This window comes from Carcharodon carcharias, chromosome 22, assembly GCF_017639515.1.
Source record: "Carcharodon carcharias isolate sCarCar2 chromosome 22, sCarCar2.pri, whole genome shotgun sequence".
Lineage (NCBI taxonomy): Eukaryota > Metazoa > Chordata > Chondrichthyes > Lamniformes > Lamnidae > Carcharodon > Carcharodon carcharias.
The window spans coordinates 61,251,836-61,278,730 of record NC_054488.1 but is presented as its reverse complement, the minus strand read 5'-3'; the positions used below and the strand labels follow the sequence as shown (position 1 = coordinate 61,278,730).

The 26,895-nt window shown below is 44.0% G+C and overlaps 1 protein-coding gene across 1 annotated transcript in view; it reads right to left on the bottom strand.

Moving 5' to 3' along the window:
• LOC121293686 (ran GTPase-activating protein 1-like) overlaps positions 1–24,380 on the bottom strand; it is a 468,446-nt gene extending 444,066 nt beyond the window's left edge. Inside the window, exons 1-2 of the mRNA XM_041216855.1 lie at positions 24,284–24,380; positions 23,118–23,245 (exon numbers count right to left, since the gene is read on the bottom strand). Coding sequence (XP_041072789.1) covers positions 23,118–23,245; positions 24,284–24,380 — 225 coding nt within the window. The remainder of the gene's footprint in view (positions 1–23,117; positions 23,246–24,283) is intronic.
• Positions 24,381–26,895: the final 2,515 nt, after the last annotated feature.

Here is a 26,895-nt window from a genome sequence, read left to right as displayed (position 1 = left end):
AAGACAATCAGTAGAATGAACCAAACTGCTGCAGAATAGATTCTTTCTCTGAGGCACTGCTGTTCACATTCAGATTCTGAATTGAACGCGACGTGTCCATTTCCATACAACAGCTCAGGTGAAGTGAACAGCACTGATCGCGTATCATTTAAACTGCTGGTACAGTGAACTGTGAGACTGGCCAAACTGAAGCCATATGCTGGGAAGAGCAGATTCTGTTCTACATTACAAGAAGGCTCCCTATTATACAATAGTGACTGCACTTCAAAAGTACTGCGTTGGCTGTGATGTCAAATGAGGATGTTCAAGGTGCTATATAAATGCAAGCTCTTTTGTCGGCTTGACTGATGTCAAGTCATATGCCAATTCACTGATGACCTCCGTGGCTATGTGGTCATTGAGAACTGTCCAATCTGTTTAAAGAAAGCTACAATGTTCTGTGGCTCCTGGATCTGGATCTGTACATTAACTGGGGAAGCAAAACAGTGGAGTGGATTAAAGTGGATTTCAAGATGATTTCTGAAAGCATGAATGAGGGCAACGGAAGAAACTAGTTTAGGAGTTGCAGAGAACAGAAACACAGTGGATGGAGGTGTAAAGGACAAGTCTATGTAAAGAGGAGCAGAGGGTTTGTGCAGAGACCGAAGTCTGGTGGAGGTCAGTGAGATAGGGTGTGGAGCAAGATTTCAAAGCAATGATGAGAATTTTGAAGTCATCTTGAAGCATGATGCGTCAGTGGAACTTGAGGAGGATGGGGATGACGGCAGAGTAGGACTTTGCGCAGTATGTTTTGAGATAGTTGTAAACTGAAGAGAGTCAACTGAGGAGTGTCACAAAGGTGTTAGAGGTGTCAACCTCAAGTTGCTAAAAAGGCAGAGGTAATGAGTAGAGGCAGACAATGCTGTGGAGATAAAAGACAGCTGTCCTGATAACAAATTAGACATGGTGAATCAGTGTGAATCAGATGAAGCAATTTTTCACACCTGATTCAGCCCAAATTTGGGAGGTTGGTGGAGTCAAGGCCAGAGATCATTGGTGAAGGCAGGGAGGGGGCATCTTCAGCTTTTGTGCTATTAAGCCGAAAATTATTCAATCATCCAGGTCTTGACATCAGATAGGCATTCGGAGGGTATAACAATGACATGGATTGATGGAGGAGGCAGAAGGATAGAGCTGTGTGCTGTCCTAATGCATGTGGAGGTAGAGAACCCAAGATTTTTAAGGCACGCCTTCCTCCATTTACCTTTGTGTGAGCAGAGACATTAGTTGCCCCACCATAGGCAGCAACATCTTCAGCCAGATAGGCCATATATTCTGAAATTTTCTCCATAAACCTTTCCAACTCACTCTCCTCTCTTAACATGTTTCTTCCTTTTGATCATCCCTTCTATTCTCTCATTCTAGTCCTTATGACTTGGAAGCTATTCTATTTTAAAGGTGTTATATAAATGTGAGGTGTTTCTGTTGTTTAGTTATTAGTTGTGGAATTTCATTAGTGATAAAGCAGCCATGAGAGTACAAGCCCCATTGCCTAACCTGTCCTGCACTTGGAGAAAAGTAACAATAGAGGAGGTCCAAGGTGCAGTAAGGAATTTTAAATTTGAAACCTCTAGCGTAGAGAGTTTAGGGAAAGGCATAAAGAAAATTAAGACACGAAAATAGAAACACCAAGAAAGATAGCTGGAAAACCCACTTTCTACAAAATAAACAGAATAAGGCAAAGAAAGATGGAGGGGGAATCAGCTGATTTTACATTCTGAAGGCAGCTTGGAGGATGCCGAGCACATCCATGGTTCCATTCTACTCTTAATTCCAATCGAGCAAATTATTTCTCATTAGTTTCTTTCCGCAAATTTCCTGATCTGTGTATGTGAAATTAAAAACAGAAGCCTGTTCCAGACATAAAGCTTCTGTGAATAATTCATGTTTTAAAGCTCTGCATACTGAATATCATCAGTCAAGCATGTCTGTCATTTTTTGCACACTAATAATTTCTTTGGAGAAATAAAGACGATAATTTTATGAAAAATGTTTGCATTTAAATTCAGTTGTGGCATCAGTGATTACTGTAAATGGGCTGAGTACAAGAATTACAAATTAGCCTCCAGGACTTGAACTATTCAACCTACACAAATCCAAACTTTCCACAACATCTGGCTCTGAATATTTTACGCCATTTATTTCTGCTGCAAGAACTTCACCTGGTCATTTCCTTCAGGAGCTAACATGTTCACTTACTAATGCGATATTTCAAACTGAGTAGAGCAGATGGAGATATGGTGAAATGTCAATTAAAAGAGTCTCAATATGTAGCCCCAATGGCAGCAGCCCGTCAGTACATAAGCGCAATGCACCAGAATACTCAATTCCTAATCAGAATGCACGTTTAAGGCGAGTGAGGAAAACAAGAGGAAGGCAAAAGAAAGGCAGCTAAATCAGCCCATCACACACTCAGGAAGATACTGTCAAAGGAACACTCTGTCTCATCTCCAGTTTGGAGGTAAATGGGAAGGGAAGAGAAGGATAATGTCAAACGTAGTCAAATATATAGAAAATCAAAAGTAAAGTTACAGGAATGAGAATATATGATACACTTTGCTATTAGAGAAAAACTTACATACTTGCACCTAACTATTGGCTACATATAGCCATTGGGCCAGGAACAAGTAATGTGTCACCACTCTCAGTTAGAGAACTGGATAGGAATTTAGGAACAGGACTAGAGCCCCATATAGCCATTCAATTTGGATCATGGCTGATCTGTACTGCAACTCCATTTACTCATGTTCACTCCATATCCCTTAATGTCCTCACCCAACAAAATCTATCAATTTCAGTCTTGAAAATTTCAATTGACCCAGCATCTACGGCCTATTGAGGGAAGTGTTTTCCAGATTTCCAATAGCCGACATGTGAAAAAATGTTTCCTATATCCAGATAAGTCACAAGTGATGGGGAAGGAATTATTGACGAGCCATTTAATTTTAATGCCAAATATGAGAGTTCTGATTATTAATTCAACACACCACAATCCATCACAAAATTAAGATGAAAGCCAGATTGACTTAATATGTTTCATAATAGACCTCATTTGGCACAACACAAGTTCACCGCACTGAGATCAACTCAAATGTTAGAGAGCTTGATGAAATGGAGAAAATAGCACGTTCAGTCCCAGTATATAGTCAGATTAAAGCAACATTGAGGTGTTCTTGAAAAGAGTTCAAAGAGAATCAAAAGACTCACTAATGCAAAGCACTAAAGCAATCCCTTGTTTCTGTAGGTTGTCAGTTCAAATGGATCATAAATATTTCTTAAAAAGGACCGTCATTCAGAGGCTACATTCTGTAGCCATGTTTCAAATGTGAATTAAGTCATTTAAAAAGAACATACATGGCATGGAATACCTTTCCCTCACATCAACATAATGTGGTACGAGTCACATGGTATATCATAAGTCGGATACAGTCCAACTTCCAGGTTTTAATACCTAGAACATTTGATGCATTGCACTAGAACATAGAAGATTTATTTAATACGAAATATCTTCTCCTACACAAAAACAAAAAACCCATAAAGAGTTCATTACTCCTTAGGGTAATTAATTCCCACAGTTTAGCACAATGCCTTTAACACACAGGACAAGCTAACAAATCCCAACTTATAAAATACAAAAGAATATTTCACATTTTTTTAATTGAATTTATTCAGTGAAGCTCCCCAATTAGATCAGCTGGTTAAAAGCAGTGACTGAGCAGCGTAAATCAAGGTTAGATCAGTTAGCTAATTATGGTCAAGGCAGCTGTCCAGTGGCCTTAGCGTCCTTAGGTTAGGGTGGGCAAAAAAGATACAATGTTGTGAACACTCTTGATTGCTATCCAATGACGCGTGCAAAACTATGCAGGTGGAGGTCAGGTGAAGATAAAGTTGGGTTCCATTGCATTTAATTCCTCTCTGCATGCTGGCATTCACTGTGAAAGCATAGGTACAACATCCACCGCTGCAAGGACTGGAGGCACCTTAAACAGTACCCTCTTTCAGGGAGGAGGAGGAGGAGGAGGGGAAACAATTGGTACAAAACAGGGGTGCCAAACAAATGTAGATTTGCCCAATCTGATGGCAGCCTACATGTACTTCAATGGGAGATCAGTTATCTAATCTGGCATTATAATGCCACAACATATGAAAACAAAGAGCTGGAAATGTCTTATCAATAGCTTTGAGCCGTCATGGGGCTTTTTGCTTTCTACCTCCCCTCCCGTCGCTTGCTAAATTTGCAGACCTGATCACTGCCACATTCAGGAACCCAAGTGATAAATTACCACAGCAGCTATGGAATGGATTAAAGTAAAAAGCCCACTGCATTTAATTGATCAGGTGCAAGGAGTTTTGTTTCAAATATGTTCCCTGGTGCCAAGCTTTATAATGAAACCGTATAACTTCCACTTTAAACTTGACTTGTGTCACAAATTATAAGCTCTAGAGAACTGTATCCTATTCCAGTAAATGGAGAATTATTTTGATTACACCAAAGCAATCCTAGAGCTTTTTATGAAACAGAATCCCACAAAACGCACAGTGTGAAATACAATTACACTCAAATGGAAAGAGTGGGGAACGAGAGTGGGGAAAAATAAGCACCACTGCGGGTTTCCCTCACCTCATTTCCAAGTCTATCAAAGACACTCACCATCAGACATTCTTTTAAAAACACAAAACCCATGAGGACAAGCTTTTGATAATGACCAGAAGGAAAATGCAGGAGAACATTTAGGAGTTATTTTATTTAAGTCAAGCAAGACTGTCCATTGATGTGCTATGAAAGTACAAATTAGGAGCAGGAGTAGGCCACTCGAGCTTGCTCTGCCATTCAACAAGGTCATGGCTGATCTGATTGTAACCTCCCTACCCCTGATAACCTTTCACCCCCTTGTTTATCAAGAATCTATCTAGCTCTGCTTTAAAAATATTCAAAGACTCTGCTTCCACTGCCTTTTGAGGAAGATAGTTCCAAAGGCTCACGGCCCTCAGAGAAAAAATTCTCATCATCTCTGTCTTAAATGAGCAACCCCTTATTTTTAAACAGTGGCCCCTAGTTCTAGATTCTCCCACAAGAGGAAACATCCTCTCCATATCCACCCTGTCAAGATCCCTCAAGATCTTATGTTTCAATCAAGTTGCTTCTTACTCTTCTAAACTCCACTGGATACAAGCCCAGCCTGTCCAACCTTTCCTCATTAGACAACTCACCCATTCCTAGTATTAGTCTAGTAAGGCTTCTGTGAACTGTTTCTAACACATTTACATCCTTCCCAAATAAGGAAATCAATACTGTATAGAGTACTCCAGATGTGGCCTCACTAGTGCCCTGTACAACTGAAGCATAACCTCCCTACTTTTGTACTCAATTCCTCTCGTAATAAACAATAACATTCTATCAGCTTTCCTAATTACTTGCTGTACCTCCATATTTGCCTTTTGTGATTCACATGCTTGGACATCCAGATCCCTCTGAATCTCAGAGGCTCTGCGATCTCTCATCATTGACAAAATAAGCTTCTTTTTTATTCTTCCTGCCAAAATTCACAATTTCACACTTGCCCACATTATACTCTGTTTGCCAGATCTTTGCCCATTTACTTAACTTATCTACATTTCTTTGCAGCCCCCTTATGTCCTCTTCACAACTTACTTTCTTACCTATATTTGTGTCATCAGAAAATTTAGCAACCATACCTCCAGTCCCTTCATCCAAGTCATTTATTTAAATTGCAAAAAGTTGAGGCCCCAGCACTGATCACTGTGGCACACCACTTGTCACATCCTGCCAACCAGAAAATGACCCATTTATGCCAACTCTCTGTTTCCCATTAGCTAGTCAATCTTCTACATACCAATATGTTACCCCCTAGACCATGAGCTTTTATTTTCTGCAATAACCTTTGTGGCACTTTATCAAATGCCTTCTGGAAATCTAAGTACAGTACATCCACCTGTTCCCCTTTATCCACAGCACATATGACTCCTTCAAAGAACTCCAATAAATTGGTTAAATATGATTTCCTTTTTACAAAACCATGTTGACTCTGCCTGATTGCCTTGAATTTTTCTAAGTGCCCTGCTATAACACCTTTAATAAAAGCTTCAAACATTTTCCCAATGACAGATGTCAAGCTAACTAACCTGTAGTTATCTGTTTTCTGTCTTCCTCCCTTTTTGAATGAAGGGATTACATTAACTATTTTCCAGTCTAATGGAACCTTCCCTGAATCTGGGGAATTTTGGAAAATTAAAACCAATGCATCAACTATCTCACTATTTGCTTCTTTTAAGACCTTAGAGTGAAGCCCATCAGGCCCAGGGGACTTGTCAGACCGCAGCCCCAACAATTTGCTCAATATCACTTCCCTGGTGATTGTAATTTTCCTGAGTTCCTCTCTCCCTTCCATTTCCTAATTTACAGCTATTTCTGTAGCTCTATAGTGAAGACCAACGCAAAATATCTGTTCAACTCATCTGCCATCTCCTTACTTTCCATGATTAATCTCCCAGCACAAAAACAAAAATAAAAATACCTGGAAAAACTCAGCAGGTCTGACAGCATCTGCGGAGAGGAACACAGTTAATGTTTCGAGTCTGTATGACTCAGACTCATTTTCTAGAGGACCAATGCTCACTTTATTAACTCTTTTTCTTATTTAAATATCTATATAAACTCTTACCATCTGCCTTTATATTTCTAGCTAGCTTTCTCTTGTACTCTAATTTTTCCCTCCTTATTAATCTTTTTGTCATTCTTTGCTGTTCTTTATATTCTGTCCAGTCTTCTGACCTGCCATCCATCTTTGCGCAATCATATGCTTTTTCTTTAAGTTTGATACTGTCTTTAACTTTTTTAGTTAACCACGGATGGTGGACCCAACCCGTGGAATTTTTCTTTCTTGTTGGAATGTATCTATTATGTATATTTTGAAATATCCCTTTAAATGTCTGCCACTTCATCTCAACCGACCTATCCCTTAACCTCCTTTGCCAGTTCACTTCAGCTAACTCTGCTTTCATGACCTCATAATTGCCCCTATTGAAGTCTAAAATACTAGTCTTGGACCCACTCTTCTCTCCCTCAAACTGAATGTAAAATTCAATGATATGATCGCTGCTACCTAGGGGTGCCTTCATTATGAGGATATCAATTAATCCTATCTTACTGCACAATACCAGGTCTAGTATAGCCTGCTCTCTGGTTGGCTCCAGAACATGCTGTTCTAAGAAACTATCCTGAAAATATTCTATGAACTCCTCATCAACCCTACCATTACCCATCTGATTTTTCCAGTCCATATGTAGATTAAAATTCCCCATGATTATTGCCGTACCTTTCTGGCAAGCTCCCATTATCTCTTCCTTTATACTCTGTCCTACCATGTAGTTACAATTAGGAGGCCTGTACACCACTCCCACAAGTGACTTCTTCTCTTTATCATTTATCATCTCAACCCAAACCCCTTCTACATCCTGGCTTTCTGAAATTAAGCCATCCCTCTCTAATATGCTAATACTATTATTAATTAAATAAGCCACTTCTCCACCTTTTCCTAACTTCCTGTCCTTCCTAAATGTACCCTCCAATATTCTGGTCCTAATCTATGTCATCCTGTGTCCATGTCTCTATCTATAATGGTTATCAGGTCGTACTTATTTGTTTCTATTTGCGCTATCAGTATTTCTGTTTTGTTTTGAATGCTACGTGTGTTTAGATACAGAGCTTTAGTTTTGGCCCTTTATTATTTGTAACCTCTAGTCTTATCTGCTGATTTACTCTTAGATTTATAGTCTCTGTCCCTTCCTGTCACGGTCTGTTTATCATTTCCCATATTAGTACCTTTGTACCTTGCTTTGTCTCTACTCTTTGGTTTATCACATCTTCCAAGGTTTGATCTCCTGCCCTCACTAGTTTTAAACCCTACCTACATCTCCAGTTATGCAGCTCATCAGAATAGCAGCCCCAGCACAGTTCAAGTGTAGACTGTCCCAACAACCCCCACTTTCTCCAGTATCGGTGCTAGTGCCCCACAAACCAGAACCCACTCCTCCCACACCAGTCTTTGAGCCACATATTCATTTCTTCAATCTTATTTGTCCTATGCCAATTTGCATATGGCCCAGGTCATCATTCAGAAATACCTTTGAGGTTCTGCTTCTTAAATCGGTACCTAGCTCCTCATATTGACTATGCAGAACCTCCTTCCTTGTCCTGCCTATGTCATTGGTACCTTCATGGGTTACGACAACTAGATCCTCCCCCCTCCACTGTAAGTTCCTCTCCAGCCCTGAGCACATGTCCCAATTCCTGGCACCGGGCAGGCAACACAACTGTCTGGACTCTTGCTCTTTGCTGCTGAGAACAGTATCAATCCCCTTCACTATAGTGTCCCCTATTACAACTCCATTTCTTTTTGTTCCCCCCACTACTTGAGTGGCTTCTTGCACCACAGTGCCATGGACAGTCAGCTCATCCACCCTGCAGCACCCACTCTCATCCAAACAAGCTGAAAGAACCTCAAACCCTTGGACAATTGCAGATGCTGACACTCCTGTACTCCAGTGCTCTGGATTCCCTTACCTGCTTCAGCTGTGGTCACACATTTCCTGTCCCTGACCATGTTCCAGATCAGAAGACCCTATCCTAAGTGATGTGATCGCCTCCTGGTACAAAGTGTCCAGGTAACTTTCCCCATCCCTTATGTGTCACAGTGTCAGCAGCTCAGCCTCCAGCTTAATGACTCTGAGCTGAAGCTCCTCAAGCTGCAGACACAATTATCCAGTTCAGCATCAGACTGGATTTTTCTTCAACTAGAACTTCCTTGGTCATGTACAACCAAGCAATGAAATGCAAAAGCATGTCCACATACAGAATTAAGCTCTTGAGTCAAGGTGGACCTTCTAGTTAAGAGCTGAGTGAGTGCTGCATTGTTGGAGGTTCTGTCCTTTGTATGGAACATTAAAAATGAGCTTCCATCTGCTTGTTCTATTAATTCAGGTGGATGCAAAATATCTCAGAAGTTCAGAAGAGATGCAGGATGCTCTTCATGTGTCCTTACCATCATTCCTTTTTGCAATCAATATCAATATAAAAAAGATAAACTCACTATTCATCTCATCCTTATTTTCAAATCTCTCCATGGCGTTACTCCTCTCTCTATGATCTCATCCAGCCCTATAACCCTCCAAGATCTCAGCACTCTTCCAATTCTGGCCTATTGCACATCTCCAGTTTGCATTGCTGCAACATTGGCGGACATACCTTTAGGCTGCAGAGGCCCTCAGTTCTGGAATTTCCTCCCTAAACCTCTTGGCCTCTTTCCTCCTTTAAGACACTGCTTAAAACCTACATCTTGAGCTAAGCTTTTGGTCATATGTGCCCTAATATCTCTCTCTCTCTCTATATATATATATGGCTCTGTGTCAAATTATAACATTCCTGTGAATGCCTTGAAATGTTTTGCCATGTTCAAGATGCTATATAAATGCATGTGGTTGTTCTTTCTGTTGTTTATTTGATTGCTGATTGTAGAATCTGGCTGTGCATAGAACAGCTGCTGAATTTGTCTGCAACAGTCACTACACTGCACTAAATATGACATGTTTTGAGATGTTTGAGAGGGCTCTACTATTGCAAGTATTTTTCCTGTCTGGTCATAGATTCAGATAATAAAGAAATTTTCAATATTGTGAAAGAAGCTGTCAAAACGGATCCAGGCAGATTAGTTCTCTGTGCTACAGTGTTTAGAGATCAATAAACGCAAGATAAAATTCCGGCGGTTAAGAACAAAAAGGCAAATGAGAGTGAAATTTTTCACACAAAGGAGAATAAAGCTGGTGGCAGAGCAGGTTATTGAAATGGCAATCTACTGTGTTTCTGGACAGAGGAAGGATTGTGAACAAGCTAGTGAGGGCGGGATCAGAGTTGATCTATAAAAAGGGGATGGTTTTTTTTGGGTCTAATGGTTTCATTCTTTTGCTAAAAATTCCTGTGTCTGAATCCACAAAATAGTCACATCAACAAATACTTTCTTGGCTGGCACAGACGTTATTAGTTACCACAGATCTCAGACATATGGCTGTTTACTGATGCAGGGAGAACAGCTTGATCTATCTCTGGTCCACCAGGAGAGTATTGCTTTAAGAGGCAAGAGTTTTCTCAATAAACAACATTTCTCACAGCCAACCAACCGCAGGCAGAATTTTCACAACGATATGGGTTAAGAATGGAGATGGGACGGTGTGTAAATTTGCACTGCTGACTGGTGCGCTGGTTTGCCAGCACAGTCCCCAATTCATACGTTCATATCCTGCCCCTGAGCCATTTTGCTGGAAGCCTGATTTGGGGAGGGTGGTGGGGTGGTGACTGCCCATAATCTATTAAGCTAATTAAGAGGCCAATTAAGCCATGGATCAGAGGCCAACTGGGCTTCTTGCCATTGGCAGCATTGGAGAGGAGGGGCAGCACTCTAGATAGTCTTTGAAGTGCCCATTTGCCCCAATACCTGGCCACATCTAGTGCTACAGGACAACCTGTGAGGTTAAAAAAAACAGAATTACCTGGAAAAACTCAGCAGGTCTGGCAGAATCGGTGGAGAAGAAAAGAGTTGACATTTCGAGTCCTCATGACCCTTCAACAGAACTTCGATTCCAAGAAAGAGTTGAAATATAAGCTGGTTTAAGGTATTGTGGGGGCAGAGAGAGAGAGAGAGAGAAGTGGAGGGGGGGTGTGGTTGTAGGGACAAACAAGCAGTGATAGAAGCAGATCATCAAAAGATGTCACAGACAACAGAACAAAAGAACACATAGGTGTTAAAGTTGGTGATATTATCTAAACAAATGTGCTAATTAAGAATGGATGGTACTGCACTCAAGGTATAGCTCTAGTGGGGGTGGGGAGAGCATAAAAGATTTTAAAATATTTAAAAATAATGGAAATAGGTGGGAAAAGAAAAATCTATATAATTTATTGGAAAAAAACAAAAGAAAGGGGGAAGCAGAAAGGGAGTGGGGATGGGGGAGGGAGCTCAAGACCTAAAGTTGTTGAATTCAATATTCAGTCCGGAAGGCTGTAAGGTGCCTAGTCGGAAGATGAGGTGCTGTTCCTCCAGTTTGCGTTGGGCTTCACTGGAACAATGCAGCAAGCCAAGGACAGACATGTGGGCAAGAGAGCAGGGTGGAGTGTTAAAATGGCAAGCGACAGGGAGGTTTGGGTCATTCTTGCGGACAGACCGCAGGTGTTCTGCAAAGCGGTCGCCCAGTTTACGTTTGGTCTCTCCAATGTAGAGAGACCACATTGGGAGCAACGAATGCAGTAGACTAAGTTGGGGGAAATGCAAGTGAAATGCTGCTTCACTTGAAAGGAGTGTTTGGGCCCTTGGACGGTGAGGAGAGAGGAAGTGAAGGGGCAGGTGTTGCATCTTTTGCGTGGACATGGGGTGGTGCCATAGGAGGGGGTTGAGGAGTAGGGGGTGATGGAGGAGTGGACCAGGGTGTCCCGGAGGGAGTGATCCCTACGGAATGCCGATAGGGGGGGTTGAAGGGAAGATGTGTTTGGTGGTGGCATCATGCTGGAGTTGGCAGAAATGGCGGAGGATGATCCTTTGAATGCAGAGGCTGGTGGGGTGATAAGTGAGGAGAAGGGGGACCCTATCATGTTTCTGGGAGGGAGGAGAAGGCGTGAGGGTGGATGTGCGGGAGATGGGCTGGACACGGTTGAGGGCCCTGTCAACGACCATGGGTGGAAAACCTCGGTTAAGGAAGAAGGAGGACATGTCAGAGGAACTGTTTTTGAAGGTAGCATCATCGGAACAGATGCGACGGAGGCGAAGGAACTGAGAGAATGGGATGGAGTCCCGACAAGAGCATGAAGCAGCACCGAAGTAATCATCGATGTACCGGAGAAAGAGTTGTGGAAGGGGGCCGGAGTAGGACCGGAACAAGGAATGTTCCACATACCCCATAAAGAGACAGGCATAGCTGGGGCCCATGCATGTACCCATAGCCACACCTTTTATTTGGAGGAAGTGAGAGGAGTTGAAGGAGAAATTGTTCAGCGTGAGGACAAGTTCAGCCAGACGGAGGAGAGTAGTGGTGGATGGGGATTGTTCGGGCCTCTGTTCGAGGAAGAAGCTAAGGGTCCTCAGACCGTCCTGGTGGGGGATGGAGGTGTAGAGGGATTGGACATCCATGGTGAACCTGTGAGGTTCTCCTCCACAATGGTGGTCCAGCAGCTGTGGCTATTTTTGTATTCAAAATTTTAAAGATGCTGAGAGGGCATCTCAAGATGTTGGCACCCTCTGTTTCCTTTGCCTGCAAGGGTAGGCTGTAGCCTTTCTGAGCCAGAAGATATCCTATTAGCCCTCCAGTTTGCAGAGCCCATAAGTGTACCTTCTGGCCACTAAAAGGCCAATCGAGGCAAAATCACTGTCCGAAGACTGCTCCCAACCCAAAACGCAACATCCTGTCCCATATCTGGCTTTACATTTGATGATCCCAGCTCAAAGCTTATCAAACGTGAAATCTCCAACGAAATTCAGTAATGCACACTTCTGTCAAGGAGAATTTCTACAGTTAAGCAGTTTCTCAAAGCAGACCCAACACCTGTCATAGGCAGTCAATGCTTCTTTCTGAAGTGTCTGATCCAATGGTCCATGGAATGATTACAGCACCACTTACCCTCGAACCAAACATCTCTTTAAAAACTTCAGCTTGGCTTTCAAATGAGATCCACCCACAGTATTCTTCAGTCTTTACAATGCTGTAAGACAGTGGTTGTCAAACATTTCTGCATTACAGGACCTCCATGTGAATACTGTCACATCCACAGAGACCCCGGTAAACATCGACATATACCCACAGATTCCCTGCCAGTGTCAGCAAAGGGAACCAGTCCTGCATTACAGTCAGTCAACAAATATAGGAAAAATGTAGAAAGGAGAATTTAAGGCAAAACGCAAGTCACAGGGTAAGAGAATCCTGATGACCTTGCAGATCTGTTCGAAAACCAATGGTCTAACAAAGGAACAAATAAATTATCCTCTAAATTCAAATCTCGTTCTTCCTTTCTAACGAATTTCCCAATCAGGGTTGCATCTTTTTCTTGTCCTTGCTGCATGAAGGAGTTTTTAACGACATCGCAACACTGCAGCAGAATACTAAAGGCTGGGAAAAGCAGCATCCCTCCTGGGAAACGGCGCAATACTGAGCATGTTCTGCTACTATAGTCTGATACTTTTCTGTTGCTCAAACCCTCAATTACTAATGCCACAAAACAGCAATTTACCACTGTGTTTTGCAGCCCAGTGTTCACCATGACAGCTATCGTTGCCATTGACAATACTGGGTTTTTGCAGAAGTTAATTGAAAAAAAATCCTGCTCTCCATTCCTCTGCAAAGGTATTTGCTTGTCTCAGGACATAATTTTACAGAAGTCAACCAACCGATGGTGGCTACTTCCTGTTGCTAATCATTTATGACCCTAGACAGAGTGAGGGAGAAGGCTGCTCAACTATGAGGGGAATCACAATGATGCATGTAACTGGTGCATGCACGCATACACGCGCACACACACGCACACATACACGCGCACACACACGCACACATACACGCGCACGCACACTCCCTTTGTAATAGTGCTAACCAAACATTGATCAGTGCAAGAATCTCAAGCATTTTTTTTCCCACTTCCTTTAAGTCTAGGGTACTGAGTTGTTTCTGCTCCCATTGCTGTTCTGGTTGTTTCAGTGGAGCACAGCTGTGCAGATGTTTATTGCAGAGTGGTACTTTCCAAACTGAACCGAAATATCAAGCGTGCCCTGTGTGCGGATTTAACACTTTGTTTACCAGGCCCACCTCCAGCTTTACTGCAGTAAGCATCATGTTTTCTTGATAAGCAACTCCAAATAATTGCTGACAATTGCCAAGTTTTGACAAATAACTTCGGGAGGATACAATTTCCCATTTCCTTTGTTGATTAGTCAACAACTAAAATGACTTGCTGACAATTTCTGCTGATGCTTGTGACTGTACAATTACTTTAGGTTCAGTTCTGCTACATTTTTACTTGCTTGGCCAGTTTTGAATCACTGTAAGTTTTTGCTTCCAGGCTTGAATGGGGTAACTGTGATACTGTCAGACTCTCGTAGACTTCAGTAACTTGTGCTGCAGTGACCTGATGCTTGCCTCTGCTGTATCTTGAGGTGTCAAAACATCATCAATTGCCTTTCACTTCTGGCATGCCTTTTCAGAGCATCAATGCTGTCATGCTTCAGAGAGTCCGTCATGCTTTGAAAATCTGTTTCCTGTCCACTTTCCTGAACCCAGGCTTACCTGATTCAAGATTCCCATGTTCCAGAGAAATTATCCAGGAGGTCAGATCTTCCAAGATTCAGTAGAAAGAGAGAGAGAGAGAGAGGCAGAAATGGAGCCAGTGGTACTTTTCCTTTTCGCACCAATATTAAATAGACAATTCCAATTCCCACCTTTATTACAAAAGAGCAAGTTTTATTTTGCAACACATTATCCCATCTCCCAAAATGCCCCAAAGTGCTTCCCACAAAATGAATTACAAAAGGCCCCACAAACAGTAGCAAAGCAAATGATTAGTTAATCTGGTTGTGTGTGTTACTGAGGGAGAAATGTTGGCCAGGACAGTCAGAGACCTCCCGGAATTCTTTCTCATAGGTTAGAGTTTTCCATCCCCTTTGGCGCAGGCATCAGGTGGGTATGAGTGGACAATATGGCGAGAAGGCCAAAAATCAGTTTCACACTGTCATGGAACCAGTTTGTGATCGTCCGCTCCATATGTCAATGACGGACCACCTTTCCTGCCGCTGGAATTCGGAAACCTAATTTCAATGCGTTTGCATCTCATCGTCTTGCCTGCTCGCCAGAATCATCCTCCCACATAAATTTACCGCTCACGCCGGTGGGAAAACATGCCAGCCCAGAAAACACCTTGACAAGTGCGACGTGCAGAAGTTGGGACTGACCGTTAGGGTCATATTCACACTGTGGACATCCGAAGGGCAGGAGATGCTGGAGCCCTACAGCTATCAGACCCTGGAGGAACACGTACATCACCTGCTGGGTGGATTCTCATGGACATGGCTTCACCGCAAAGCAGCTGACGGAAGGTCAGAGGTCTCCATTGATGCCTGGAGTGTGCTTTGGGACATTGCGGTCTTGGCCGAGATCTGCTATGGATGATCGTCGGGCGGGGGGGGCATTGGGAGGAAGGTCTAGGTTTGATTGGGAGAGGAAGGTGTACTAGGGAAGGTGAGGTTGCGAGCGGAGGATTGAATGTGTCAGGGGGGTGGGGGTTAGGAGTGGGGGAGGGAGTACAGGGGAGGAGGGTGTGACAGGGGAGAATGCGGCAACTGGGGAGGTAGGTGTAAGTGGGGGGAGAAACGTGCAGGGCAATTTTGGAGCTGGGGGAAGGGGTTTGGAGGGGTGCAGGACTTCGCGGGAAGAAGGAGTTCGTAGGGGGTAAGGAGGCCAGGGGAGGAAGAAGTTTGGAGTGGGGAAGGAATCCAGAGGGATGAGGGAGTCCAGGGAGATGAGGGAGTAAGATGGAAGAGGGAGTAAGGGGGGGTGGTGATGTCCAGGTGAATGTGCAAGGGAGTGATCTATGGAGTCAATGATTGCCTCCTAGGAAGCAAGCTGAGGGTGGGCGTGGTAGGAGGGAATGGTGAATATGAGAGGAGGCAGAGTGAGCCAGAAGGGTGGGAGGATGAGGGTGCGATGGTAGCAGTAGAAGGTTGGCTGGTGGGGCCTCAGGGGCAGACACAGACCCTGTGGGTGGGAAGGTGGAGGTCAGGGAGGTCAATATGGGTTAGGGGTGGGATTCTCAGGAACGTTAGGGAACGTGCACGTTCACCTGGACATCCTGGAAAAGAAAAGGGCTCAAGCTGGTAGGTGATGGTAGGGAGGTGGAAGGTGATGCTGGGAGGTGAGGGAGGGAGGTCAACAGTGATGGGGGAAAGGATGTGGACGCCTCGGGGAGCGGAAAGGACAGGGGAGCTGAGAAGAAACCTTATTGCGACCATGGTTTTCAAATGGAAAGTGAGCTGAGCCTCGTGTCAGACAGGCACAGGGGCTGCATGGGAGCGAGTCGGCAGAGATACAGGTCAGCTCAGGTGGACAACTGAAAGAGAACCCCAACAGGCAGCATTCAAAATGCTCAGGACATTGAGATGCATATGAAGGAGGAAGGCTCTGCGTGCATGGGAGAGTTCTTGCACAAAGCTCTGAAAGGCCCTGCCACACATACACTTCTCCCTCCAGAATCACTAGTGGTCTGGCTGTGTACAGCTGAACTGTTAGTTGGGGGTGCAGTGCAGGTGGAGGACTCGTGAAGCCTGTAAATGAAGCTGAAAGACACCATAACACATTACTTAGTGAAAGTGAGTATATTTTCGGATTATAAAGTGACAAAATTTGTTTACCTGTGCAACCACTTGTGATCAGGAATTCTTAACTTTTCTAGGCCTACCTTTTTCTAGGTGCTGCCCTGACATCTGCAGGAGGGGTGGGAACAACCTGTGCAATGGTTGGTTCTGTTGCCCCTGATGACTTCGGCGTGGGTCCTCTGGAGAACCAAGGCCTTGAGGGCCCCAGCTTTGGCTGTCCTCCTGTGAGTCAGCTGTTCTCTCTGTGGTGACAGAGGATGACATTGAGATTGTCACAGGAAAAGGGGACTCGCAGCGAGAGGACAGCCTTTGAGATTCCTGAGTGGGTGACCCTGCAGTGTTCAGCTGCTGCTCCTCCTCCCTTCAGGTGCCCGAGGGCCCCAGCCTGATTCCTTGAGGGAAGGAACACCTGGAGGGGCATCAAGGTGCCCCGTTTCCCTCTCACACTGCCATCCGTGGCTGCCACGATGGAGTCCAGGTCTGTGCGCATCTCCGCGTTCTGCTGGACCAGGGTTTCCATGGCATCTGCCATCCTCTCCATGGAGACCTCAATGGGCACCACTTCATCAGAGAGCAGGCGGATGCACTCCTCCCGTTCACATGCCGCTCTGTTGAGAGCTGCCAACAGCTCTGCATGATTCTGCCTGCCTTCTGATGACTCTAAGATGAGTTGGAAAGCCCAATCCAGAGGCTCGTCATCTGACTCAGACCTCAAAGATTTCTCTCCCCCAGCAGTCCTCCGAGTGCTGGGGAGCTCGGCTGAACCTGCCTTCTCCTGCTGCAGACAGATGTCTGTGTGGTGACCACCAGATTATGAGACCAAGCCTGCTCTAGATCTAGGTCCCACCGAGGTGTGTGTCTCTGCACTGGTGCAGGGTGTGGGTCAGTGCTCTGACCTGTCTTCCAGGCTGCTTATTTCCAGCTCTTCAATGGAGGAGGTGTCCTCTTGGCTGGAGATGAGGATCTGGATGAAGCTGAGAGACTGCCTGAGGGTGTCGGGCCTTTGCAGCTCTCCCTGTGAACCAAAGTAGAGGAAATTAGTGCATGGCAGCAGAGTCAAAAGCAGGAGAGAGAGCACTCACAGTTGCGGTGAGAGAGGGATGATGTGGTGCAGGATCCTCATATGGGTGTTCACCACCGACCTCACTGTCAACGCAGGAACAGTCCATGTCCTCACCAGTCAGCGCGATGGCACGCTCCTCAAAGTGAGTGAGAGGTCTAAGGCGGGCCACTCCACCCCGGCCTGGGACCTCTCCCTGCTGTTGTGAGCCAGCTTCTCCTGAATGAAAACAGATGGAGAGAGTGTGAACAGGATGTATGGCACTGCGTGGAATGTTTGTGTGGTGAGCGGAGCCATGGACAGGATGAGGATGGGCGTTCCAGAGGATACGAGTGTGATGGAGATGTGAGGGTGTGTGTGAGAGTTAGGGGTGTTGTCCCTTGAGGTATGAGATCCCTGTGGGTGTGTGATGGGTTTGTGAGTGTGAGAGTTGACAGTGATGAGAAGAGTGGCTTAAACTGGCGGAAAGGATGAGACCATTCATCCTCTTTCGGCACTGTGTGGCTGTCCTCTTTTGCAGAGCATTGGCACTGACCACCGGTGCCACCACCTCCCATGCTGGATTGGTGACCTTGTTTGCTAGTCTTCACCCAGAATGGGGGTAAGGGACCTTGCAGCGCGCCTCCACTGTGTCAAGTAGGTACTGGAGGGAGGCGTCGCTAAACTTGGGGGCAGCATGTTTCCTCCCTTTGGCAGCCAATGATTCCCAGCAGCTTCCTATCCCTGGAAGAGTGCTAGCTCTGTGCGGTGGCAGCCTTTAAATATGACAACCGGATTGCTGAAGGCCTGAGGTGGTGGGAGGATGGGTGAATCAGAGGCCGGCCTGCCAGCAAACCAGCATGTTTCCCATGAATGCATTATGAATGAGACAGGATGCGCCAGGAATGGGACCATACGGTGGAAAAAGCTGCCATTGCAGCTGGCGGGTAAAATGTCCTTTTTCCGCCTGCTGCACACTTAGTGCAAATTTGGGCCAATTCCATCATAGTGTCGTGGAGTCTTCAACATCCACCTGAACAGGCAAATGCAGCTAGTAATTAACATCTCATCTGATGGCCAGTATTTCCAACAGTACAGCACTCACTCAGCTTGGGAGCGTCAGTTTAGATTGTGTGCTCAAATATTGGTGGGGTTCTCGCACTCACAATCTTCTGAGTCTAGGACAAGTGTTATCAATTGGTCGAAGCTGATGCTTGAAAAGCAGAGAATTCTCTAAAGCAGAGGTACTGAATTGGGATTGGATAATGGATCCTTTGAAGTTTCAAGGTTGGTTCTTTTCTGCTCTACTTTCTCTGTCTTTTTCCTTTTTTCTCACCCTCCACTGTTCCTCCAAATTAAATTTCTCCATTAGTAAATCGCTGCCATGTTATTGTGTGGCAATGCAAACATGTACTTTTCCAATAGCTAACTGTATGCTGCTAACATTATATTAGATTTGTACTTTGCAAGACTCATTTCTAGTTACATCAATATTCCATTATTAATGGTTACAGACTAAGAATTCAATTGTTCCATCGTTGGATATCAATACAAATCAAAATGGTTTATTGAATAAGGTAAAAATATTACAAAATGACATTGGGAAGTCTACAAGGGCATTTGTAAGGCATATATTCACACTTTGTTTGAAGACAGGGTCATGTGAACCATTCAACTAGATTATTGTCCTGTAATCACTCCTCAAAAAATGTGTACAATGTAAAAGTCCATACATTTCACTTCAATGTTTTAAGTCAAACATGTGCAGCATAACCAGAACCTTTCAATGGTGAACTAGGCAATGCAGTTTTAATGCTAGTGATCAGCAAATTAATTCCGTGAATAAGGAATACATGTTCCAAACACATATGCACAGAATATCCTTAACCATTCCGGGGTCAGAGACACAAGGATGCTAACCATTCAAGTTTAAAGAGAATTACAAGGGAGAAGAGGAACCGGTCATGTCAAAACCCATGAGGAATGATTAAACATTCTTTAATTTTAACCATGCTAGTTGATTTGTTTGAAACACTTATGAAATGAGTGAGAGCTGCAATATCATTGGCATCTTTGTCCCAGAAGGTCTGCTGAATCCAACAGTGTGGGAGAGCAGAACTGGCACACACAGTGCTGACTCATCTCAGGCCTTACGCTCTACCTCAACTACTTATAACGCAACATCCCCAGAAGCAGTCTCCAGAACGCCTCCAAATCAGTGCCCTCCATCAGCCCACTGTTTATAGTGTTGAAAAGAAATTACATAACAAGAAGTCTGCTGAGCTCACAGTAAGTGCAGAAAGCCCAAAATAGAAACACAAAATACTGCAAATACACACATGGTCAGTCAGCATTTGAAAAAAATATTGTTATACAACATTCATTTATGTAACACCTCTAAAGCTCAATAAAGTCACTCCAGAGTGGACAACACTACTGCCAATGTTGGCATATTGGATACGAAAAACTGCAATTAAATGTCCAAGTCCTGGAGCGGGGCTCAAAGCCAGTGTAATTCAGCTGATGTGCTCAGCGTCGCTAGCAGAAACAAATTCTGGTCAAGTGTCTTTACCCAAACTTCAGGCTGTTGTTGAGTTTCTGATGCTGAAATAACTGCTGTAGCATACGTAGTAATTTCTGTTTTTAGATTATGTTAATTGTGGTGCTCAATTATTAAGTTGCCTAGCAACTGCTGCACACACAGACATCCTTAAGATCTGTTGCAACATTTATACACAAAGAGATCCATGTATACTCAAGGAATGCTACAAACTGTGAGATGGTGTTTCATCCGGACATATGAGTTTTTGTTGTTGACGAGGAAGCACAGCTAGCTACAAAAGAGTGGCTGGACATGTTAGAGTATTTCATTATAATGAGGGAAGTAGTAATTGTAATTGCTGGTTTGTGAGATGTAACAATTGCACAGATTTTAATATAGTCACAAATAAAAATAAAAGGGAGGTTTGATCAAAAATAATTCTTTAGCGTGGATAGAATCTGTAAATCTCTGCCCAAGTCATTATTTTAAAGAGAATTCATTGTTTGAAAGAAGGATATGGAGAGTGAACCAGTTGGTTTAGAATAGATAGCTCGCCAGGAGGAAATCATTAGCACACTCCATAATGGGCTGAACAGCCTGTTTCCTTGCTGCAATACTCTACAGTTTGAAAATAGATTCCAAATGGGTTTTTAAAATTCTTTCAGGGGATGTGGGTGTCGCTGGCTGGGCCAGCATTTATTGCCCATCCCTAATTGCCCTAGAGAAGGTGGTAGTGAGCCACCTTCTTGAATTGTTTCAGGACATGTGGTGTAGATACACCCACAGTGCTGTTAGGGAGTGAGTTCCAGGATTTTGACCCAGCGACAGTGAAGGAACAGCGATATATTTCTAAGTCAGGATAGTGTGTGGGAGGGGAACTTCCAGGTGGTGGTGTTCCCATGCATCTGTTGCCCTTGTCCTTCTAGTAGTTGTGGGTTTGCAAGGTGCTGTTGAAGGAGCCTTGTTGAGTTGCTGCAGTGCATCTTGTAGATGGTACACACTGCTGCTACTGTGCGTTGATGGTGGAGGGAGTGAATGTTGAAGGTGGTAGAAGGTGCCAGTCAAGCAGGCTGCTTTGTTCTGGATAATGCGGAGCTTTTTGAGTGTTGTTGGAGCTGCACTCATCCATGCAAGTGGGGAGTATTCCATCACAGTCCTGACTGTGCCCTGTGGATGGTGGGCAGACTTTGGGGAGACAGGAGTTGAGTGACTCTCTGCTGAATTCCCAGCCTCTGACCTACTGTTGTAGCCACAGTGTTTATATGGCTAGTCCAGTTCAGTTTCTGGTCAATGGTAACCCCCGGGATGTTGATAGTGGGGGATTCAATGTTGATAATGCCTTTGAACATCAAAGGATGGTTGTTGGATTCCCTCTTGTTGGAGATGGTTATTGCCTGGAACTTGTGTGGCGAGAATGTTACTTGCCACTTATCAGCCCAAGCCTGAGTATTGTCCAGGTCTTGCTGCATATGGACATGGACTGCTTTATTCCTAATGGTCATGCGACTTTTTTAGATAATAAGTAAACCTGAGCGCTCCAAATTTAGTACTTTAAGTATTATGCAAATAAAGTTAAAATGTCACTTTATTTAAACAAAGGTAGTAACAAGACAAATATTTGCAAATGTCAATATTTAAAGGGCTGTGAAACAGATATAAATAAGGTTCAGCACACCAAGTCCATTGATGATTTTAGGATGCTGTAATATCTGAATTATAAAAGATAGGGTCACATCCAAGGTTCTTGATTAGTCACATGAGTCAAGACACTGTCCTTGTTCTACCAAAAAAAAAGGTGGAGATAGAATGCCTTTTAATGCCACGACTTGTTGGCCTTGCAATATCTTGGGCAACAATATTGATGCCTGTATGGTTGAACTCGAAAGAGTAAGATTTTATGTCAAAGAAGCCTGCACCCGATCTCAGGCAACATGGAGTCAGTCTACAGGACTTTACACGAAATAGAGATGATCTTTCAAGATAGCCATCACACTTTGGGTAGGTTTCCTTCATAAAAGACAAAAACTGTATCGGGAGCTGGGTGAACAAAATAAGTGACGCAATCCTCATAATTCTTTTAAAGGTACAAGTGAACGGATCCCCACACATTATAGCTACGCAGACCAGAGGTCTACCAGTTATTGAAACATCACTTTATTTTTAAACTTACATTGAGTCTATAGCACAGAACGAGGTCATACTGCCCAGCAGGTCAGTGCCAGAATTTCTCTCCAGAAATCTTCACTCACTCCCCTCCAACTCCGTCTTCTAAGTCTATCAGCATGTCCTCTATTCCCTTCTCACGTGCTTATCTAACTTCTCCTTAAATGCATCCATGCTATTCACTTCAGCCAAACCATATAGCTAGTTCCACATTTTCACCATATTCTGGGTGCAAAGGTTCTCCTGAATTTCTTATTGGGTATATTAGTGGCTATTTTAAAACTATGGTCTCTAGTTTTGGACTCCCCAAAAGTGGAAACATCTTCTCTACAACTATCCAATAATATTCTTACATATTTTTTCTCCAATGCCTCTATGTCCTTTTTATAATATGGAGGCCAGAACTGTACACAGTACTTATACTAATGATGGGGAGTGGGAGTTGCATGTATGGCTTTGCAGGGACAATAAATGCAGCCCCTTCGATAATCAGAAGTTGCCTTTAATTGGATCCACCTAGCAATTATTGACCTTAATTAGTATTTTGCTGACTTCTTCACAAAAATATTTCCCAAGTTGCAAACTTGACAAACTGGTAAGCACCAGCTGTAATGTACAGATGCTCTATCCAGTGAGTAAAACATGTTTTTATTTTGAAACTCTGAGAAGGATGCAGACTTTTTGAATAAGGTTTGGAACAAGCTGCAGATAGTCTCCCAAGCCAGAGTTGTTCAAATAGGCTACAAACATTTATGTGGTGTTGGACCAGAGTGCAAACAGAAAGCTTTATATTCAGAAGCTGAGGAGCATTCAACAACACTTAATACAAACTTGGGAACTGGAACAAAGCAGAAATCTATTTTGTTATACGGGGTCTGTGCAAACAAAACGAAATTAATTAACAAAACCCAAGAATCACCTTCAATTCTGGCCTCTTGGTCAAGGTTTCAGCAATTGCCTTGGCAGCTGCAACACCCACTGTGTTTCCCTCTAATCGCAGGGCACGGAGACAGGAAAACTCTGTAATCGCTTCTGTTATTTCCACAGCTGAAAGAAAGGAAAAAAAAAACAGAAGTAAGAGATCTATACCCGAGTGTAAAATGATTACATGATGTTGGCTGTAATTTTAATCTGTGCCATGTTTGTGCTGCTTCCGAGGGAGGGAGATTCAAGAGGATTCTGCTTTCATGCTGGTTCCAACGAAAGCAGTTTCTAATAATTCTTCAAGCTGTCAGAAGCTAGTTTCAAAGAGTATCTGGTGTGCATGCTGCAGTTCAACTAGTGGACCATCTACTATTCATGCTTACAAAGGGCAGTAGAAAATGGAACACTGAAAAGTAAGTACAGGAGCTAATTAGCCCATTGAGGGTGGAAAAGCAATGCTATGAAAAAATGTGAACTGAGAAAATACATGAAGCATTGGTCAGTGTAATTCTCCCTTCCCCCTATACTGCACATTGCTGTTCATTTTGTTCTATTCAGGAACAACTGGGTGGGTGGGAATAATTGGTGAGGCAGAGACTGAAAAGTGACCACCACGTTACAGCAACCTGAGGACAAGGGAACATGCTTATGTTTTCCCAAAGACTGAGAGAAACCCAATTCAGCTTCCTTCTGTTCTTCCCTGTCTATAGAGCGGCAGTATCATCAATGGCACAAGAGTGATAAGGAACTCCTTGGTGGGGAAACAAATGAGTAAACCAATGCTTTATATCTGTTTAGGAGCTTGAACATCACCTGTCAAACCATTTCTACGGAGAGTTAGCAATCAACAACGTTCTTCCCCTTTCCCCTTTTACTGAACATTTGGGTGCTGGTTGCTATTACATAACATGGAGAACCACCTACTTCCAAGTTAAACACAGGGGCTGGGCTCATCCTATTGACTTTACATTAACTAGAATTGCACTGATTTTATAGTACAGAAACAGACCATTGGGCCCAACTGTTCCATGCCAGTCTTTATGCATCACTTTAGCCTCTTCTCACTTGTCTTCAACCCACCCCATCAACATATCCTTCTATTGTTTTCTCTTGAGTATTTATCAAGCTTCCCAATAAATGCATCAATGTTATCCATCCCACCATCCACCATGGGGAGGCGGTGGCAGAGTGGTATCGTCACGGGACTAGAAATCCAGAGACCCAAGGCAACGCTCTGGGGGCCCGAGTTCAAAACCATGGTGAAATTTGAATTCAATGACCATGAACCCATTGTTGATTGTTGTAAAAATCCATCTGGTTTACTAACCTACATATGACTCCAGACACACAGCAATGTGGTTGAAGCTTGAATGGCCTAGCAAACTACTCAGCAGTATCAAACTGCTAAAAATCCTAAATGGAATGAAACCGGATGGACCACCCGGCACTGGAAATGACAACAGCAAACTCAACCCTGTCAACTGCCTATGGAGGGATTTTATTATGAGGAGAGATTGGGTAAGTTGGGCCTGTACTCAATGGAGTTTAAAAGAATGAGGGGTGATCTTATTGAAACATATAAGATTCTTAGGGGGCTTGACAGGGTAGATGCTGAAATGTTATTTCCCCTTGGGGGAAAGTCTAGGACCAGAGGATAGAATCTCAGAGTAAGGGGGCGACAACTTAAAACAGAGATGAGGAGGAATTTCTTCTCTCAGAGGGTAGTGAATCTGTGGAATTCTTTACCGCAGAGGGCTGTAGAGGTTGGGTTGTTAAGTATATTCAAGGCTAAGATGGACAGATTTTTAATCAGTAAGGGAATCAAAAGTTAAGGGAAAAAGGCAGGAAAGTGGATTGAGGATTATCAGATTGGCCATGATCTCAATGAATGGCGGAGCAGACTCGATGGGCTAAACGGCCTACTTCTGCTCCTAGGTCTTATGGTCTTTATGGTCTAAAGGCCTCCTTACTAACATCTGGGGGCTATTGATAAAACTGAGAGAGCTGTCAACAGCCTGACACAGTCGTACTCACAGAATATCTTACAGATAATGCCCCAGACATCACCATCCCTGACTACGTCTCATCATTGACTCCGGGCCCCTTGAAGTCTCATGGCATCAGGTCAAATATGGGCAAAGAAACCTCCTGCTGATTGCCACATAGCATCCACCCACAGTTGATGAATCAGTGCTCCTCCATGTTGAACAGCACTTGGGGGAAGCATTGAGAGCGGTAAATGCGCAGATCGTACTCTGGATGGGGGACTTCAATGTCCATCACCAAGACTGGCTCAGTAGCACCACTAGAGATGGAGCTGACTGACTCCTAAAGGGCATAGCTGCTAGGCTGGTTCTGCACCAGGTGGTGAGGGAACCAAGAAGAGGGAGAAACATAATGAACTCATCCTCACCAACCTGCCTGCTACATATGCATCTGTCCATGACAGTATCAGTAAGGGTGGCCACTGCACAGTTGATGTGGAGAGGAAGTCCCATCTTCACATTGAGGATACCCTCCATCGTGTTGTGTGGCACTACCACCGCGCTAAATGGGATAGATTTCGAACAGATCTAGCAACTCAAAACTGGGCAACCATGAGGCACTGTGGGCCATCAGCAGCAGAATTGTATGCAACCACAATTTGTAACCTCATGGCCTGGCATATCCCTCACTCTACCATTACCATCAAGCCAGGAGATCAACCTTGGTTCAATGAAGAGTGCAGGAGGGCATGTCAGGAGCAGCACCAGGCATGCCTAAAAATTAGGCATCAACCTGGTGAAGTTATAACACAGGACTACATGCATGCATGCCAAATAAGATAAGCAGCATGTGATAGACAGAACACCACCACCTGGAAGTTCCCCTCCAAGTCACTCATCATTCTGACTTGGAAATATATCACCGTTCCTTCACTGTCGCTGGGTCAAAATCCTGGAACTCCCTTTCTAACAGCACTATAGATATACCTACATCACATGGACTGCAGCGGTTCAAGAAGGAAGCTCACCACCACTTTCTCGACTAGGGATGGGCAATAAATGCTGGCCCAGCCAGCAAAGCCCAAATCCCGAGAATGAATTAAAAAAAGCAATTCCATAACCAACGGATCAGATCTAAGCTCTGCAGTCCTGCCACATCCAGTTGTGAATGGAGGTGGACAAATAAACAACTCACTGGAGGAGAAGGCTCCACAAATATCCCCATCTTCAATGATGGGGGGAGCCCAGCACATCAGTGCAAAAGAAAAGGCTGAAGCATTTGTAACAATCTTCAGCCAGGTGTGCTGAGTGAATGATCCATCTCGGCCTCCTGCAGAGGTCCCTAGCAACACAGGTGCCTGTCTTCAGTCAATTCGACTCCACGTGATATCAAGAAATGGTTGAAGGCACTGGATACTGCAAAGGCTATGGGCCCTGACAATATTCCAGCAATAGTACTGAAGACTTGTGCTCCAGAACTTGCCGCGCCCCTAGCCAAGCTGTTCCAGTACAGCTACAGCACTGGCATCCACCCAGCCATGTGGAAAATTGCCCAGGTATGTTCTGTACACAAAAAGCAGGACAAATCCAACCCAGCCAGTTAATGCCCCATCAGTTTATTCTCCATCATCAGTAAAGTGATGGAAGGGGTCATCAACAGTGCTATCAAATGGCACATGCTTAGCAATAACCTGCTCACTGGCACCCAGCTTGGGTTCCGCCAGGGCCACTCAGCTCCTAACCTCATTACAGCCTTGGTTCAAAAATGGACAAAAGAGCTGAACTCTA